Source organism: Hyposmocoma kahamanoa, unplaced genomic scaffold, assembly GCF_003589595.1.
Source record: "Hyposmocoma kahamanoa isolate Upper Pololo Valley unplaced genomic scaffold, ASM358959v1 277, whole genome shotgun sequence".
In the NCBI taxonomy this organism is placed as follows: Eukaryota; Metazoa; Arthropoda; class Insecta; order Lepidoptera; family Cosmopterigidae; genus Hyposmocoma; species Hyposmocoma kahamanoa.
Window position 1 is genome coordinate 146,623 of NW_020653774.1, and position 17,026 is coordinate 163,648.

Consider the following 17,026-nt stretch of genomic DNA (forward strand, 5'->3'; position numbering starts at 1 on the left):
ATAAAGAAGAAATTAGCTCTCGCATTACAAGGAACATAAATTTGGAGTCAAGTGTTGACTTTCAACCATCTACGAGCACACACGCATACATTCCACCATCGTCGCCGCAGCCGCAACCGCCTCCGCCTCCGCCGCCGCCACCGACTGCAGAACTCTGTGGTCTCGTTTCTCCTACTTTCACTCAAGAGAGTGAGAGAGAGACTGGGGAGATTGTAACTAATAATAATAACTTGACAACATTAAAAATGCCAACTGGCAACGTAACAATCACTTTTAAAAATTGTTCAAATTTCTATAACTGCTTTAACAAGTAATTAAAGATTTATTCGTTTAACAAAATCCAAAGTCTTATTTATTTCCTCGCAAATATGTTATAAAACGTCGTATGACATACGTGCGCTTTGAAAATTACTATTAATAGTAATTTTCAACTTGCCGCACTTATATCATAATGTACTAATAATCTATGCACATGACTTCACAGTTCTAAAGAGTTTCATTGGTAACCAAACAATTTTGGTCAAATTAGAACATAATCGTCAATACTACGGAATTGATTACAAAGTTAATTTTAATAGAAAAGTATTTGATGGTGAAATTGCGCTACACGCGCTACATATCAAAATTAGAAACGATTGCTCGATGTATAGATGCGATACGGTACTATTATAAAAAATATGCACAAAATAAAGGTTATTAAAATATAGTGTAACTATGATTGTAATCACAGACATATATCTAGATAGACGCCGCAAGTGTACGTGCTTCGCGTGCCCAAAGTAAGTAAGTAAAGTAAATTGACTTACTTGCCGCTGCTACACTTCAGAAAACGCGAAAAATGCAAAATTATGCCATGATAAACTGTAAAAGCACCATAACTGTGGGTAAACGGGTAAACAGGGACGTTTCCTTCCACGGGCAAGTGATTTTGTAATCAGAAGATGCATAATTTATTTTAAAAACAGTTATTTTGATTTTGTATGAATTTCGAGAAAACAAATATGCAACGCAGTGTATGCCTCATGTTTGTAATACATTGCGGCTATTACTTGGTGCGATATATTTGTGATCCTTTGTTAATACGCCATAAATATCGAACGAACGCACTTTTGCTTAATGCATTCAGTTTCTGTGGTACGGCCGCTTGTACATTTTTTTTGGCCAATTAATCGATTTAGCGCGGAAGGAGGTTTCATATCACTAAATAGTTCTTGTGACGTCATGATGGATACATAAAAAGTGGCACGCTCGGTTTTCATACAAATTGCTGTACTTGCGGGGCGTCTATCTAGATCTATGTCTGTGATTGTAATAAATATTTTGAACTATCAAAGTTTTCGAATTTAAAATATCTTAATAAAATATTTTTCTTTTGTGTGATGTAAATCAAATAATAACAATTAAATATTAACTTATATTGCATATAATTTATTTGATATCCTAATACCACTTAAATACCTATATTGCAAATTAACATTTCTAGTTCGTAACATTAGTATTATAGAAAGCAACAGAAAAAATGCGGAAGTTTTTTCGCTGCATCCATAACCTTTCCAAAAATAATCTTATTTCAATGTAAGCTTAATTGTAATGTTACTCATATTCGTACCATGACGAACCTGTTAACCAAGTAATGTATTATACGTCTATGATTATTGCAAAAGTGATTGAAAGAACGAATGATTTCCCAATATTGTCTATTCCTTACTAAAAATAGGAAAAAGATAACGCTGTGTGAACTATACAGGCTGTCTATTTGAAAGTGAGACATATTCATAGATATAGTAAATCATGTTACAACTTAACATAGACTAAAATAAAATTTGGATATTGGATAGAACAAAAAATAAATCAACAAATGTGTTTTGGTGTATACATAAGAATAAACCGATTCCCATTACGCTTGATTTCGAGTGCAATGGGAATACTACCAAGCGAGCGCCGAGTGAGATAGCAACAATAACAATGATTTCACATCTCCCTTCCTACTTAGAACCAACAAAGCACCTCATTTCTCTAGAAAATAAAAACCACAAACTAATAAGAGATATAAAAACTAAGTTGCTCACCTACGCATATTTATGTTATGATGAAAAAAGCTGTTCTTCGAAATGATTACGTTTTAGTTTATGCTAATTATTTTTTACTTCTGGACTATCGTCGAAATGTTTTACGTACTAAAAAAAGATAAGTTTATGATTTAGTAACTAGTTATAATTTAATAAGAATTGAGGTTTTTAGTGTACCTAGTTAAAAATGTGAAATCAAATTATTTACAATGATTGATTTTTTAGTTATTTACAGTTTATTTACACTTACGCGCTACGGAGCTGGTGTTCATAATGTCCATTTTCCACAACCTCCGTTTCCGTTTTTGCTGGGGTGCAGCCATCGGGCGAGCGGAAGTACAAATGATGTACGCGTCTTCGCTAGGCCAAGGTTACGCGTGCATTGTTTCCACTGTTTCTCTAGCACTTCGCAGCACTTCACAACACACACAGCAATTTCGCAGAAGCGCCCGCGCCCCCACCCCCGCTCGTCGTTGCGTCGGAGCAATAATAGTGATGTGCATAGATTTCGATAACTAATGTTGTTCACAAATAGTAGTCGATAATTTTTTTTTTGTAAAGTTTAAGTTCATTAGTTTATTGTTTCTTTGAGTTCAGAATCAGGAATATAACGCACTCTATAAGTATGTCCCACTTTCAAATATACAGCCTGTATAATGCCATCTCTTCTTTTTTGATGTTCCGAATCGTCCTATCGTAGTACAATGTTTAAGTACTTAATGTTATTTACATTCAAAGAATTTTGACTGTTAAGAAAAGAAAAGTATGTAATAATAAAATCTATTAAAATTACGTTGTTTTCAATAATTATTCCGCATTTTCATGAATAAAAAATAAATAAAACAAGCTGAGTCTTGATAGTCACGTTGTGAGTTCGAAACTATAGTCTAGTGTCAACTGTTAGTTTCGCCAAGGAGCATACAGATGGCGCTGTTATAATTTTACGAAATAAATTTCGCGTATTATTATTTAACGAAAAATTATTTACTATGCGCTATTAAATTTAAAAAAAATGTTGGAGAGATATATGTAAATAAATAACTTCAATTTAACTTTTAATCATTTCATCACAAATCAATATTAATAATAAATAATAAAAAAATAAACAAGTAAATAAATATTGCTAAATTTGACTTAAAAGCAATATTACTTTATTGTTAAATTCGCGTCATGGTACGAACTGAGTGAATGAATATCACAAAGCTGCCAATAAAACATCATAGTTTTAACATTACAATAAGGTTACTTTAAGCGCGTTATGGTACGAAAAGTCAATGTAAGGTTGGAGTAATATTGTTTTAAGAGGTTGCGGTAGGAAAAAAAAAAAAGGCCCCCTGGCAATCTTACACGCACACAAATGCGCATGTCCCTTCCCTACAGTGCCTTTCCTAGTTGTTACGCATACAATAAATGAAAAGCGGCTTCACTTCGTTTGTTGGCAATACTCCATCTGCCTATTGTTTTGTAATCTGAGACTATCGGTACTTCACACTACGAGCGACAAACATAATCGAACAAGGTACAATCGATACTGATACTGTTATAAAGCGACAGTGTGCGCGCACAGTCCATAACTGACCGAAATCCGAATCGTCAGTATACGCCGCGATGCGATGTGAGAGAGCGAGGGCGTGTCTCTATGTGTTTATATCTGTGTGTTTATATTTATCTTGTTTTGTTGGTTATTTTTTATTTAGTTCTTTGTTTTTTTAACCCGGCGTCATTGTGGTAGGAAATTGAGGACTGTGAGGTGGGTCAATATTACCCACATATTTAACGTATAATATTTGCAATGTTTTTGTATAAATCCGGAATCTTTGTTATTTAATAGCATAATTATACTTTGAAATTAGAAATAACAGAAATAAATATTTAATCACGAACTTTTAATTAGGTTTATGACACTTTTACATAAACACACAAAAATTAACAACAAAATTGAGCTTTATTATATTTATTCACTATTAATCAGTCCTTTCAATTGTTTTTGGCAGTTTTATAAATGTAATCTTTGGAAACAAGTATAAAAAAGTTAAATCTATCAAGTCTATGCCGCTTACGATAGGAACGGTCCAAAGCACAAAAGTGTCAAGTCATTGATGTGCTCTTGCCTGTAGTAGCGTTACATTTCTATCGCCGTGACTGTCGTTCCGGTTCCAAAAAAACCACAGTGATAAATCATCGTGATTTTGTCACGACTGTTACTTCCGTGAGCTTGTCACGCCTATAACTTACATTACGATATACGGTTTTAGCCAGCGGCTTCTTTCTAATACTTATAGCCGTTTTTTATAGAATGATTTAAGTTTTTACTCCCTTTGTAATAAGTTTCAATTCCATTCAAAAAGTTGATTTTGTATTAAATGTAATTTTGTTTGTTACTTATTTAATGCGAATCTTTGGATTGTTAAAAATAGCAATAATGTGTAATGTAATTATATTTCTAGTAGAATACACAAAGTAGATTATACTCTTCCTATAATAAAACAAATATACAAAAATATTTTACTTTGTTCATAAATTTATAATAACTGCTGCAGATTTTTTTCATCCGCCTTTTCTAGTAGTAATAATCATCTACGACCCTTGTGAGTGAGCAAAGAAAGTCATCCTATTTCATTCACTCCCATCGCCGAAATGGCCCGATTTGAAGAGAACTACAACGAGTAGCGCACTCAGTCACCACGGAACGGAGATCGCGCATTATATCAAATACGTATGTCGTGATTTGAGTGACGGGGATAGCTATTGGAACGGAGGAACACCTATGTGACTCTAGAACGTCGTTCTTTCGGAACGAGTCACGGCGACACTGTTTGACGGCGGATCATCGTGATTTTTTCATCGTGACGTGATTTATCACCTACCTCTAGACTGTACCAAATAAATGCACACGGCACTCTGAAATCTCAACATATTTTATCTTATTTCTCATAAACTAATCAGCAGATCGAGCTGGAGTTTCTTTTACTTCAGAGTATTAATAAAGTACAAATTTTTGGAATAAGAAGTTTTTATAGTTATCAAATAAATACTGCTAATCAGAGGTACACCCGCCATATTGACAGTGGTGTGTACATTTGATGTTGCTATAACTTCTTTCTGAAGGAGGTACAAATTTTTTAAATAGAGGTACCTACTAAATAGTACAAATTAAGTACATTTTTTTGATACCTTTGTCAGGATCCGCTAAGGTACACCCGCCATTCTGACTCTCACAAAACCTTCGATGAATTTGATAAGATAGGTTAATGTCTCCATTTTTAATTATGATTTATTTTCTTTACATTACACAACAAATTTGAAAAATATCAACTATTGTTGACATTTATGTAAGATGTGCTTTGTAGAAATATGTAATAACACATAGCTTATCCAACAAAATCAATACGAAGTACGACATCGAAAGTTCCAAAATTATACGGCACAACGAGATGAGTACGGGAAAGGACATTTTGGATGTATTTTTATTAATTCAACATACCTATCTAACATAAAAAACCTTCAGTATAATAAAGAATGACATTTAGATGTCATTGTCGTAGTTTAGACTATCAAATAAAATTACTTAAATGTGTATTTCAATTAAGACATCGGTCAAAACCATTTTTTATACGCCGTTGTTCTACTATTTCCCATAGTGCGGGAACTGAAACCGAGCTAGCTCAAGTTCACAAATAGTAGCTCGAGTTGACTCGTTGTGGGAGTAACTCGAATTAAATAACTCGACTCGCCCATCGCTTTAGTGTAGTGTAGACTTGTGCCTTATTGGTCCTTAGAGGGAGCGATCCTAGTTAGTTCAATCGGTCAACTGAGCTAGGTGGATCTTCTAGTTCATTTAGTTCATCTAGTTCCTTATTTAGTTAGTTCGTCTTGTAATTTATTAATTAAAAATAGTAATTTTGTTCACATGAACTACTACGGACTTCTAGTATTATGAGGTCAATACTACACTGTATTAAATATTTAAAAATACAATTTATAAATACCTACCACACCGACCAAAAAGGAATACTTTTTTGCAAGCTTGTATATACATAATGTAGATACGTATTAGAGACTTAGAACGAGCTGGCAACGTTCAAACGTGCATCCGACTCGAACTTGTACTGAAAGTAGTGAAAGATCGCTATTTGTCCCGCTCGCACCGATCCTACTGAATAAAAGGCAGGTGAAATGTAGACAGTTCCTGTCCGTACTGAACTAAAAACAACGATGTACTATTAAAACCGTCCAAGACGAACTAGTTCATGTCGGTCAGTATCGGGAATATATTCCTAATAGTTCGTAGTTCATGAACTATACAAGCCTATATAGTGTAGTGTTTAAAACGTTTCCAATCACACTTCCTTGTTTTGTTTCGATTATTATTTTGGATAGATAGATACAATAAGATACGTACGATAAGGATATACTCACCCAATAGTATGAGAACGTTTCGGGCTTTGCTTGACAAGACTGTCTCAGTTACAAGTAATAAGACAGTGCCAATGATGCTCAGTGCGTCCGCCATATTCACTGATAAGGTGTTGTCAGCAAGCTGACATATGTGTAGACTGAAGACTGTAGTGTTGGCAGTTTGCCGCCGGCTGCCGCCTTTCAACATCTTTTTACTGACCTACTTACCGACCAGCTCAACTTTGCCTCCAAAATTCAAATTAGAGAACACCACGCAATTTTGTTTATAGGTATCTTGTGCACAATGGAGAACCGAAAGATTTTATACTTGTTCGACGTGGACGGCACCCTGACGAAACCGCGACAAGTAATTAGTAAGGAGTTGAAGCAGTTTCTTTTGAACAAAGTGAAGCCGAAGGTGGCACTCGGTCTGGTGAGCGGCTCGGATTACAGCAAGGTTGCGGAGCAGATGGACGGCGAGGAGGCGGCCGCGCACTTTGACTATGTTTTTTGTGAGAATGGCCTCATGTACTTTCGCAATGGGCAGCTTGTTTCTGCACAAAGCATCCTCAACCATCTTGGTGAACAAACCCTTCAGAAAGTGATCAACTTTGCATTGAATTACATGTCCAAACTCGAGCTCCCAGCCAAGAGAGGCAACTTTATAGAATTCCGAACCAGTATGATCAATATTTGCCCAGTTGGTCGCTCTTGTAACCAGACAGAAAGGGACCAATTTGTACAGTTTGACGCTGTGCATAAAGTTAGAGAAACATTTGTAAAGGTATTGCAAAGAGAATTTGCTAGTAGTGGATTGACATTTGCACTTGGAGGTCAAATCAGTGTGGATGTGTTTCCGAATGGGTGGGACAAGACCTACTGTCTGAGACATGTTGAATGTGACAATTATGAGGAAATACACTTCTTTGGAGACAAAACTGACCCTGGGGGAAATGATTACGAAATTTACACAGATCAGCGCACCATTGGACACATGGTTACATCCCCAGATGACACCAAGCAACAAGTACAACAGTCTCTGAATATTCTATAAAATTGGCTAATTTTTAGTTTGGTTCCGTAAAATCTAAATATGTCTATGTGATCAATTTATCTGTAAAATAACTGTTTTAACACAATAACTATTTGTGAATATAATATATCGAAAGATACAATTATAAAATATATCACATAGAAACATGCGTTGTAGGTTAACTTGAGCCAATAATAATAAATGTAAACTCTGCCTACCCCAATGGGGATCCAAGGACATGAGTATATGTGCGAAGAGTATATGTATACTGTACAGATTAATAGTATACATATAATAATACTATTGTGCATGTTTTCCTCTCTTGAGGACCAAATATCAAAAAGAAAATCAAAAATAGGTGTCTCTTTGGAGTCAAAATAAATATTGCTTCATCGAAGTCAGTAGTTGGTATCAAAATCACCTAAGTGTCGAGTGTTTTGTCTAAATAAACAATAATCAACTTAAATTCCAGAATTTTTAAGTGCCACTTTAAACTATTAGTTGTCATTCTATTATAGTAGTTAGTCTATTAGGTGCCACTATTCTATTCTATTCTATTCTAATTCTATTGATCCCCTGCTACCCTGTTTACCTATGCATACTACTTATAAAAAAATAATAGTCACTTACCTGGAGGTATTCCACTTATTTCATTAGCCATTAAATCTAACCAAGGTTGACCAAGTAAAGGGCGGTCTATATTTTACAGTCATAGTTATTTGTTAACTTGACCCAATAACAAAAACATATTATGCAAAAGAATAACACATATTTTAACTGTCATTAGTCATTACATATTTATTTTAAAACATTTAATTAACAATATTTTTTAATTGCAACAGCATAGGGAAATCTGAATACTCTGATTCAAGGAAACTGTCTTATGTACCATTGGGACTTTACAATTTTGATAGAGTTTCTACTTATTTCATTGCTACATCATATTTTTTTCCTATTGTATTCATATATCATTGCATTGGAAGAATAAATATGAATGTGTAGAAGTGGGTAAAATTTTATAAAAACTTATAATCTATTATTGGTTAATCTGTATTTGCCACAAACACTACAGCCACATTTTGGAGAGTTTGTAGAAATTAAAGTCTACATGTTAACATTAGTGATGGCTTGATTATCATTTCATCGTGACTTATTGACCTTTGTAGACCGGTTTCCTCTTTTCAAAAAAGGCTTTCATTCCCTCTTGTCTGTCTTGAGTGGGAATGTTCATCTCATAGTACTTTTGCTCAACGTCATAGCCTTCCTTTATGGAGACCTGTATGCCCTCGTTGATGGCCAACTTTGCACAGCGCAGTGCAACCGGGGCATTAGCAGCGATCTCGCGCGCTAGCACTAACGCACGCTCAAAAGCCCCATTGTTGCTGTTGTTGTTCTGAGCCACCACATGGTTCACCAAGCCTAAAACACCCACAATAATGTGCTCCAGTTTCCTACAATAAATAAATGCATAGGTACTAGTTGTACTACTATGAAATTGTAATCATGAATAATATGAAAGAAAAGTAACGTCGCCAACCTAACTGTTTGGCTTCGTTGCCATTTACTATCCGCGAAGTGAATATGAGCTCCTTGGCGATGCTGGGATGGACCTCGCGAGGCAGGCGCTGCGTGCCCCCGGCACCGGGCAGCAGCCCGCGACTGGTCTCTATTAGACCTAGGCGCGCTGAAGCCGCGGCCACGCGTAGGTCGCAGGCCAAAGCTAGCTCCAACCCGCCGCCTACAGCCACGCCTTCGATTGCTGCGACTGTCGGCATCGGCAAGTCTTCCACTTCCGTCAAGGTAGCTCTCAATGTACGCACGAAACTCGCCACTTCCGAATCGGACATTTTGAATCTTTCTTTGAGGTTGGCACCTGCAATAATTCAACACATTAATTAGGAAACAATGTGGTTTAGAGGGTTACTCCAGTTTCCAGTATTAGGTATGTATAGGGTCAATGGCACGTCAAGATTAAACTCTATGCCACTTACAAGAACCGTCCAAAATTTCCAGCTTGACTGTACAAGTGATTAATAGTTTAGCGATATTCTAACCAGCGCAAAAGACGCCGGGCACAAGGCTGTGTATTACGACCACGGAGACGCCGGTGTCCTTGCGCAGCAGCTGGTGCATCTCGCGCATGGCAGCGAGCAACTCAAAGCCCAGCGCATTGCGGTCTCTACGCCGGTTGAGGCCGTATAGTGCGATGCCACGATCCTCGCCGATCAATTTCTCAAACACCACTAGGTTGTCGCTTTCAGTCTGCGTATGCGTTGACATCAACCGTGTATTGCGCCCGCCAACTATGTATTTTACTAAACTGAACTTACGCAGCAACATGATCATGACTATCACAATTAAAAAGATATAGGTAGTGGAATGTGGTGGAATGATCAACAGTGTTCTGTGGGAATAGTGTTGAATCTTGGTAAAAATTTCATTTTGAAAAAAATCATATTTTTCAGATTTCAGAAAAATAAATATTTTTCTGGACATTTTTTTTCTAATTTTTTTTTGTTTGTTTTGTTTGTTGTTGTTTTTTTTTTTTCTTCTTCTTTCCATAAAGGAAAAGGCAAAGGTTTTACACCATACAGCCAAGTCTTGGTACATTATTCTTTTTTTGGTGAAAAATAAAGGCATACGCCAAGTCTTCATTTCATTATACATTTTAAAGGCGATACGCCTCGTCTTCGGTGGTCAAGTCAGGGTATAGTTCCAATTCCGGTTAAAATTTCAACTCCGAGTGTTCGTCAAGTCCAGTGATCGACAATTCCGATTAATGCAAAATCCATTCTAAAGATCTTCTATTGTAGAACAAATGAAATTATAAATATGATTGTAAGTTTCAGGATTCTTGAGAAGTTCTTGAGTACCGCGCGGGATCGGACTCGAAGGTTGGTAAATAGATATTAGCTTATCAATTAAGGCTAAGCGCTGAATATTATAATTGGGGCAGTCAAATATTATATGGTCCAGTGTTTGATCAAAGTCTAAGTTGCATTCTGTGCATTTAGGCGACAGGGCTATTTTCATCCTATGTAAATGAGCATTGATGCGACAGTGGCCAAATCGTAAACGAGATATAACAGTATAAAATTTTCTTTCTTTGTATTGTTGTGATTTGGAAAACCAAGGTTTTTTCCCAATATCTTGATTAATTGAAGCGTACCAAGAACCTTTACGTATTTTAATATCGTTCCAACGAGTAAACCATTCAGAGAGGATATCTTTCTTGATCTTGGATATTAGGTCTGTATAATGGACACCATATGAGACAGTGGTGCCCTCATCAGTGTCCTGGCATCCATTGAAGTTGCATGCTGTTTTCGCAAGGAAATCTGCGCTTTCATTGCCTCTCACACCTACATGCGCCGGTGTCCACATAAATTGCACGTGAATGTTGTCATTACGTAGTTGCAACCACATTTCCTTAATATCGTAAATAATAAAATTAACTTTGCTATTCATAGTTGTGCTTTGTAGAGACTTTAAGACGCTCATACTATCCGTCACAATAAGCCATCTGTTAGTTTGTTTGCTTTGTTTTATAAACTGGAGAACTTTAAGAATAGCCAGAGATTCCGCAGAAAAGATACTAAAACATTCTGTTAGCTTCTCTCCGTAACCGAATTTTAAATGTGGTACGTAAAAAGCAAATGAAGAGGTAAATGCCGACTTTGAACCATCCGTGTAAATTGGTATCAAATCTTTAAAAGTGAAAATTTTCTGATATATTTCTTCTTTGGTTTTCAAGTTTAGGTCAATGTGAATAGGGATGGTAATATATTTGCTTTCGTAGCTTCCATTAAAACAAGTCCAGTTCTGTTCACTTGTATATAGTTTATTGCGCAGTTTTATTTCATTTATGTATAAAAAGTCATGAAGAATAAACGGGGCAGAAGATAGTTCACGAAAGGAAAAGGAATTATATAAATTATATATTTTTTTTAAAAGAAGATTTGGATCTAACGAACATAAATGGAGAAGAAAATTAAATTTTAGATATTTAAATCGCAGGATTAAAGGGGGAACATTACATTCCACCTGCAAGGAATTAATTGGAGTAGTTCTGAAAGCACCTGTAATAGTTCTTAAGCTGTGGTTCTGGAGAATATCCAATTTCTGGACCAACTTATCATTTGATGCGTAGCAAAGGAAACCATATTCGAAGTGACTGCGTACTAAAGACTTATACAAATTCAATAGTATTTTGGGATCTGAACCCCAATAGGTTGATGATAATGATTTTAAAATATTTAATGCCTTTGAAGCTCGTGCGGTAATGTGCTCGACATATTTATTCCAGGACATGTTTTTCATAAAAGTAACACCTAAAAATCTTACGGAGTCTGCAAAAGATAACTCTAAATTATTATAAAAAAGTTTGTAATGTTTTCGTTTAATGCCCACTCCATTAAAAATAACTACTTTGGTCTTATCAGCATTTATGTCTAAGTTTAAATATTTGAAATAATTATTTAATTTACTTAAAGCAAGATTTAATTTGTTTATAGTCAATTGTAAATCTGAGCCTGAGGAATAAACCACAAGATCATCAGCATATTGCAGGTTGCTTACTTCTGAACCCAAAACATAGTTGAGCTTGTTTATATACAACAGAAACACTAAAGGGCTTAATATCCCACCTTGACATACACCTTTAAAAGATTCTCTGGGGCCAATCAGATAATTTTTAACCTTGGCATAAACTTCTCGTCCATGCAAAAACTTAAAAATCCATAGTACGATTTTTTTAGGTAATCCTAGCAACATTAACTCTTTTGACAGTATGTGAAGATTGACATTATTAAACGCACCGATGATATCGAAAAAAATTGCGAACAATGTATTGTGTTGTTTAAAAGAATGAAAAATATCTAATTGAAGATGAGTTATACTCTCTCTAGCAGATCTACCTTTTCTAAAACCAAACTGGTTAGAGGGTAATATATTATTATGTTCTATATAGAATTCTAATCTCTGTTTTAAAAGTTGTTCAAATATTTTCCCCATACAAGATGTCAAAGTTATTGGCCTGTATGATTCATAATTATCCTTATCCTTATCTGGTTTAAGTGCAGGGATGAGACAATCTGTTTTCCACTGTGTTGGTATTAAATCTGTAGCCCATAGAGAATTATAAATATTCAGTATTACGTTTCTAGAATCTATACTGGCATACTTTAGCATCTTGTATGGAATACCGTCAAGTCCGCAAGCTGTATCTCTCCGTGAAGATATCGCTGCATTAAACTCCCCTAGTGTAAACTGATTTGTTAAGTATTCAGAGTGAGAAGCTGGTACAGACTGTTCAATTAAATTCAATGGAGACTCAACGGTGTCTGGTGTATATTTCTTAAGAAAATTATTGATCAAGTCTATGTTGGTTATGACATTAGTGCTTTTGGGTTTCTTATTAAATTTTCTCATCATAGACCAGATATATGATAAAGGAGTTGTTCTGTTGAATGTTTCAGTTAGAGAATACCAGCTCAATTTTCTCTCATTATTTAAAATCAGTTTCCTTTGTGCCTGTTTTTGTTTAAAAGTCAAGTAATTTACTTCACTTGGATCTGCTTTAAAATTTAAGTATGTTTGTTTGACATCTTTTACAGCATTTGCACAGTTTTGATTCCACCAAGCCAAAGGTATTCTTTGTTTTTTAGGTTTTGTCAAGGAGTGATATATATGTGAAGGTGCACACTTGTGTTGAATTAAAGTAGATTGTTCTGCAGCTACATTAATAATGGCAGTTAATTCTGAATATGACTTTAATGGATTGGAAAGGTCGAAGTTATGGTTTGACATCAAACTATCTAACACCATTGTATATTTTTTAAAATCAATGTTTCTACTACTTAAATGATGAGGAAAAGGTATATTGTTTTGATAATTAGGTACAGAATCATGAGAATTGTCCTTAATTAATAATTTTGTTATTACAGGTAAATGAAAGCTACCAAGTGGGTCATCAGTTACTATCCAGTCAGAATTAAGAGCCAAAGAAGGCGAAACAATGGTTAAATCCAAGGCATTGGGCTGCCAAATGTGTGAGCCAACAGTTGTAGGATGTCCATTATTAAGTATGACCAAACCATTTTCATCTGAACTTTCATAGATGTCACGACCCCTAGCATCGATAGATGAACATCCCCAAAGCAGGTGGTGGGCATTAAAGTCACCTGCTAGAAATATTGGTTCCGGAATATTACGGATGAGATTATTTAACTTTTTCTTTGAAAACTGAAGAGTGCAATTACCTGGACTATATAGACTTATTATAGATAATTCTTTATTACAATATTTTAATCTAATAGCAATATTTTGAAGTGAATCATCATATTTTGTTTGTATACTAGTGTAATTTAATTTATTGTGAATTAGTATGGCTACACCATTATGAGTGTTGCCTGAATCTAACCTAACCAAGTTATATTCTTTAAATCTTATTTTGTGATGTGGTTTTAGCCACGTTTCACAAATTACTGCAATGTGAATATTGTTCTCATATAAAAATTGTGAAAAAATATGTCTATGGCACATTAAGCTCTGAGCATTCCATTGAACTATGTTCAGACTGTCCATTAGTGTAATATGTTATTTTGTTTTTCTACATTAAATGTCTCTATGAGGATATCTTTGATGGATTTTGAATTGATTTCTTTTTGATTCAATTTATTGAGGGATATTAATTTAACTATTGAATTTAATAAAATGTCTAAAATTTTTTCTGAGTTTAATAGGGAAATAAATTGATCAGTTTGTGAAACTTTTCTATGTAGGGAGGGAAATGACTTTTCATTGACTACTGCGGAATATGCTCTCTTTTGAAACAAATCTGTTTTGTTTTAATTTTTGTATTTTTACTGGACACTCCTTCGATATAGCTATATGCCGACCCTGACAATGTAAGCAGGTAGCGTCTTTAGTGTCTATCGTACATGTTTTGAAGTTGTGGTTGCCTCCACATACTGAGCATCTTTCTGAGTTCTTACAAAATTTGCCAATGTGACCATACCTGAGGCACCGTAGGCATTGCTTCACTGGTGGGATGTAGGGTTTTACATCAAAACGCCAACTGTTGAGGTCTATGGATTCTGGCAGGACTGGGCAGGAAAAGGTAATGGACACGGTTAGGGTAGGAGTAATCTGAAAATCATTGTCAACTTTATTTCGTCTCATAAAACGTCTTATTTGTACTATGTGTTTTGTACTGGAGATGGTGTCATATATTTCTTGGTTCGATAGATTGATTGGAACGTGTGAGATGACTCCTGTCACCTCTGTGGCTCCTGCAGGAATTGTCGCTTTCATTTTATATGAATCCAAATATTTGGTGTTTGTGAGGGCAGCATTAGCAAACGAAGCTCGCTCAAATATGACTCCTATTTTATATTTGTTAATTCTTACCAATTGCTTAACTCCCTTATTATACCTTTTTAGGGAAGTGGACATACCCATCATGTCCCTGTCGCCTATCGGTTTCCCGGGATCTGTGGACTCAAAAAATACTATATATTCGAAGTTACCCCCATTTTCAGGGTAACTACGTGTATAGTTCAGTACTCTGAAAGGTTCGTATTTATTTGCAGCGGTACTGGTGGAGGATATGGAGTCGTTGTCCGAATCTGTGTTTTGTCGGCTTTCTTCTTCTCCGTCTTTTCCCTTCTTCCTCTTACGCTTCCCCATCGTAAAGCCGTTTGAAGAAAGTTATTTAACGAACAATATATGATTTTAAAAATTTATAATAAAAAATCGCGTCGTTCAGGTCGAAGTTTCCCGCGCTTTTTTTGTTTGTTGTTGTTTTTGTTTGACAAGTGTCAACGTAACGTGTCAAAGTTGAAGTTACTGAACGAAAACGATGGAGCCAACAACAAGAGGTGTGGTTGTTCGTATCTTCAACTTGTCTATAGTTATCTGTGTGCGTGCTCTTATTAGTTGTGTGGTTGTGGGAGGTTTTTTCGCTGTTGTGAAATCATTTTAAAAGAAAGAAAGAAAGAAAGAAAATACATTTATTTGTTTACCACAATGACACCACAAAAGACAAAAGACAAAAAAAGAGAAATCGGAACAAAACAGAACTAAAACAAAACACGATCAAAACATTCAACGTAAAACAAATATACAGGGTGTAACCGCAAGGTGTAGTCATATTAAAGGAGCCAAACCTATACTTGATCTAGACCCTCTGTGCAAAATATCAAATAAAAATAAGTGACTTTTAATGTTGATATAACTTTAATTATGTTTGTATAAATAGTGATTGTCCGAAACAACCACTGCGTCACAACTCTATTGCTAGTTACGTTACTACGACTTCACAAATTCATTAATGAAACCTGGGCGGCCGCAAGCGGGGCGAAAGAACAGCTGACTACAATTGAAATGCCACTGTAAAAACATGATTTGAATATGTTGATAACACGTTAATATTAAGTAACAAAATCTTTAAATACCTAGAAAAATCGAATTATTTCTAACAATATTATTTTATGCCATACCTAGGTACGTACTTATTTACATACAATTTAAAGGATATTTATTTACTTATTAAGCCCGTAGTTACGCACGCCTTCATCGTATACACATTCTACATAATTTTGTATTAATACATTTATTTACGACAATTTTACAATAGTGGATACTTTTTTAATTGGTACTTACCTACTGTGCAATTCATACACGTTTTAATGAATTTCCTACGAATTGTAATTCACTGTAGTACAATGTACGAAATATTGACTTGTTTACGATAATTTTGAATAATAAGTACAATCACTACACGCACTGCTGGCACATTTCACACATTTACAGGTAAGGTTCAAAATGCCGACCTCCATGCAATATGCATATTTCCGTGCGTCGGTACAGAGACTGCTCTACTCTTTGAAGCATCTGCCGAGTGATTTGACTAAACGCCATTTCGATCCGCTGCCTCATTTCTTCTGCGCTTTCACAGGACTCCGCATAAACAATATTTTTATATGACCCCACAAAAAAAATCGAGCGGTGTCAAGTCTGGGGACCACGCTGGCCAGGGTACAGGACCTCCCCGCCCAATCCACTGCGGGAGACGGTCGTTCAGATGGGAACGTACATTTCGAGCAAAATGTGCGGGTGCTCCATCGTGCTAGAAAGTCATCCCGTGTTCCATCACGAGTCTCACGTATTGTGTCACTGGCAGGGCCATCAGAACGTCATCCAAGTCTTCTGTTAGGAATCTTAAATAATTGGCCCCATTCAGACTTGCCGGCAAAAACACTGGACCGATGACGGCACAACCTATTATACCAGCCCACACGTTAATCCGCCACTGGTGTTGAAAATTTGATTCCCTTGATACGCGGGGATTCAAATGAGTCCAAAAATGTTCATTATGCATATTGATAATGCCCGCACGCGTAAATGACGCCTCGTCTGTCCACAGTACCGACGAAGCGAAGTCGGGAGACCTCCCAACCTGGTCGCGGTACCAGCGGCAAAATGCCAAACGTAGATCATAGTCTGCTTGTAACAGCTCCTGCGT

At 35.8% G+C, this 17,026-nt stretch overlaps 3 protein-coding genes and 1 long non-coding RNA gene across 4 annotated transcripts in view; 2 read left to right on the forward strand and 2 right to left on the reverse strand.

Moving 5' to 3' along the window:
- LOC113229121 (N-sulphoglucosamine sulphohydrolase) overlaps positions 1-6,594 on the reverse strand; it is a 31,134-nt gene extending 24,540 nt beyond the window's left edge. Inside the window, exon 1 of the mRNA XM_026462617.1 lies at positions 6,489-6,594. Within this exon, the coding sequence (XP_026318402.1) occupies positions 6,489-6,582 (94 nt within the window). The 5' untranslated portion in view covers positions 6,583-6,594. The remainder of the gene's footprint in view (positions 1-6,488) is intronic.
- Positions 6,477-7,893, forward strand: LOC113229123 (probable phosphomannomutase). The gene has a single exon (XM_026462619.1). It carries the CDS (start codon positions 6,772-6,774, stop codon positions 7,519-7,521), a length of 750 nt encoding a protein of 249 aa, XP_026318404.1. The 5' UTR covers positions 6,477-6,771; the 3' UTR covers positions 7,522-7,893.
- A 146-nt stretch (positions 7,894-8,039) lies between these two features.
- Positions 8,040-9,933, reverse strand: LOC113229122 (enoyl-CoA hydratase domain-containing protein 2, mitochondrial-like). The gene is made up of 3 exons (XM_026462618.1): positions 9,555-9,933; positions 9,038-9,373; positions 8,040-8,919 (listed from the first exon to the last, which is right to left on the reverse strand). Exons 1-3 carry the CDS (start codon positions 9,844-9,846, stop codon positions 8,651-8,653), a joined length of 897 nt encoding a protein of 298 aa, XP_026318403.1. The 5' UTR covers positions 9,847-9,933; the 3' UTR covers positions 8,040-8,650.
- A 2,577-nt stretch (positions 9,934-12,510) lies between these two features.
- LOC113229103 lies at positions 12,511-14,126 on the forward strand. Its single transcript, XR_003310380.1, has 3 exons — positions 12,511-13,089; positions 13,167-13,376; positions 13,446-14,126. It is a non-coding gene; the product is annotated as an uncharacterized LOC113229103 (long non-coding RNA).
- The last annotated feature ends 2,900 nt before the right edge of the window (positions 14,127-17,026 follow it).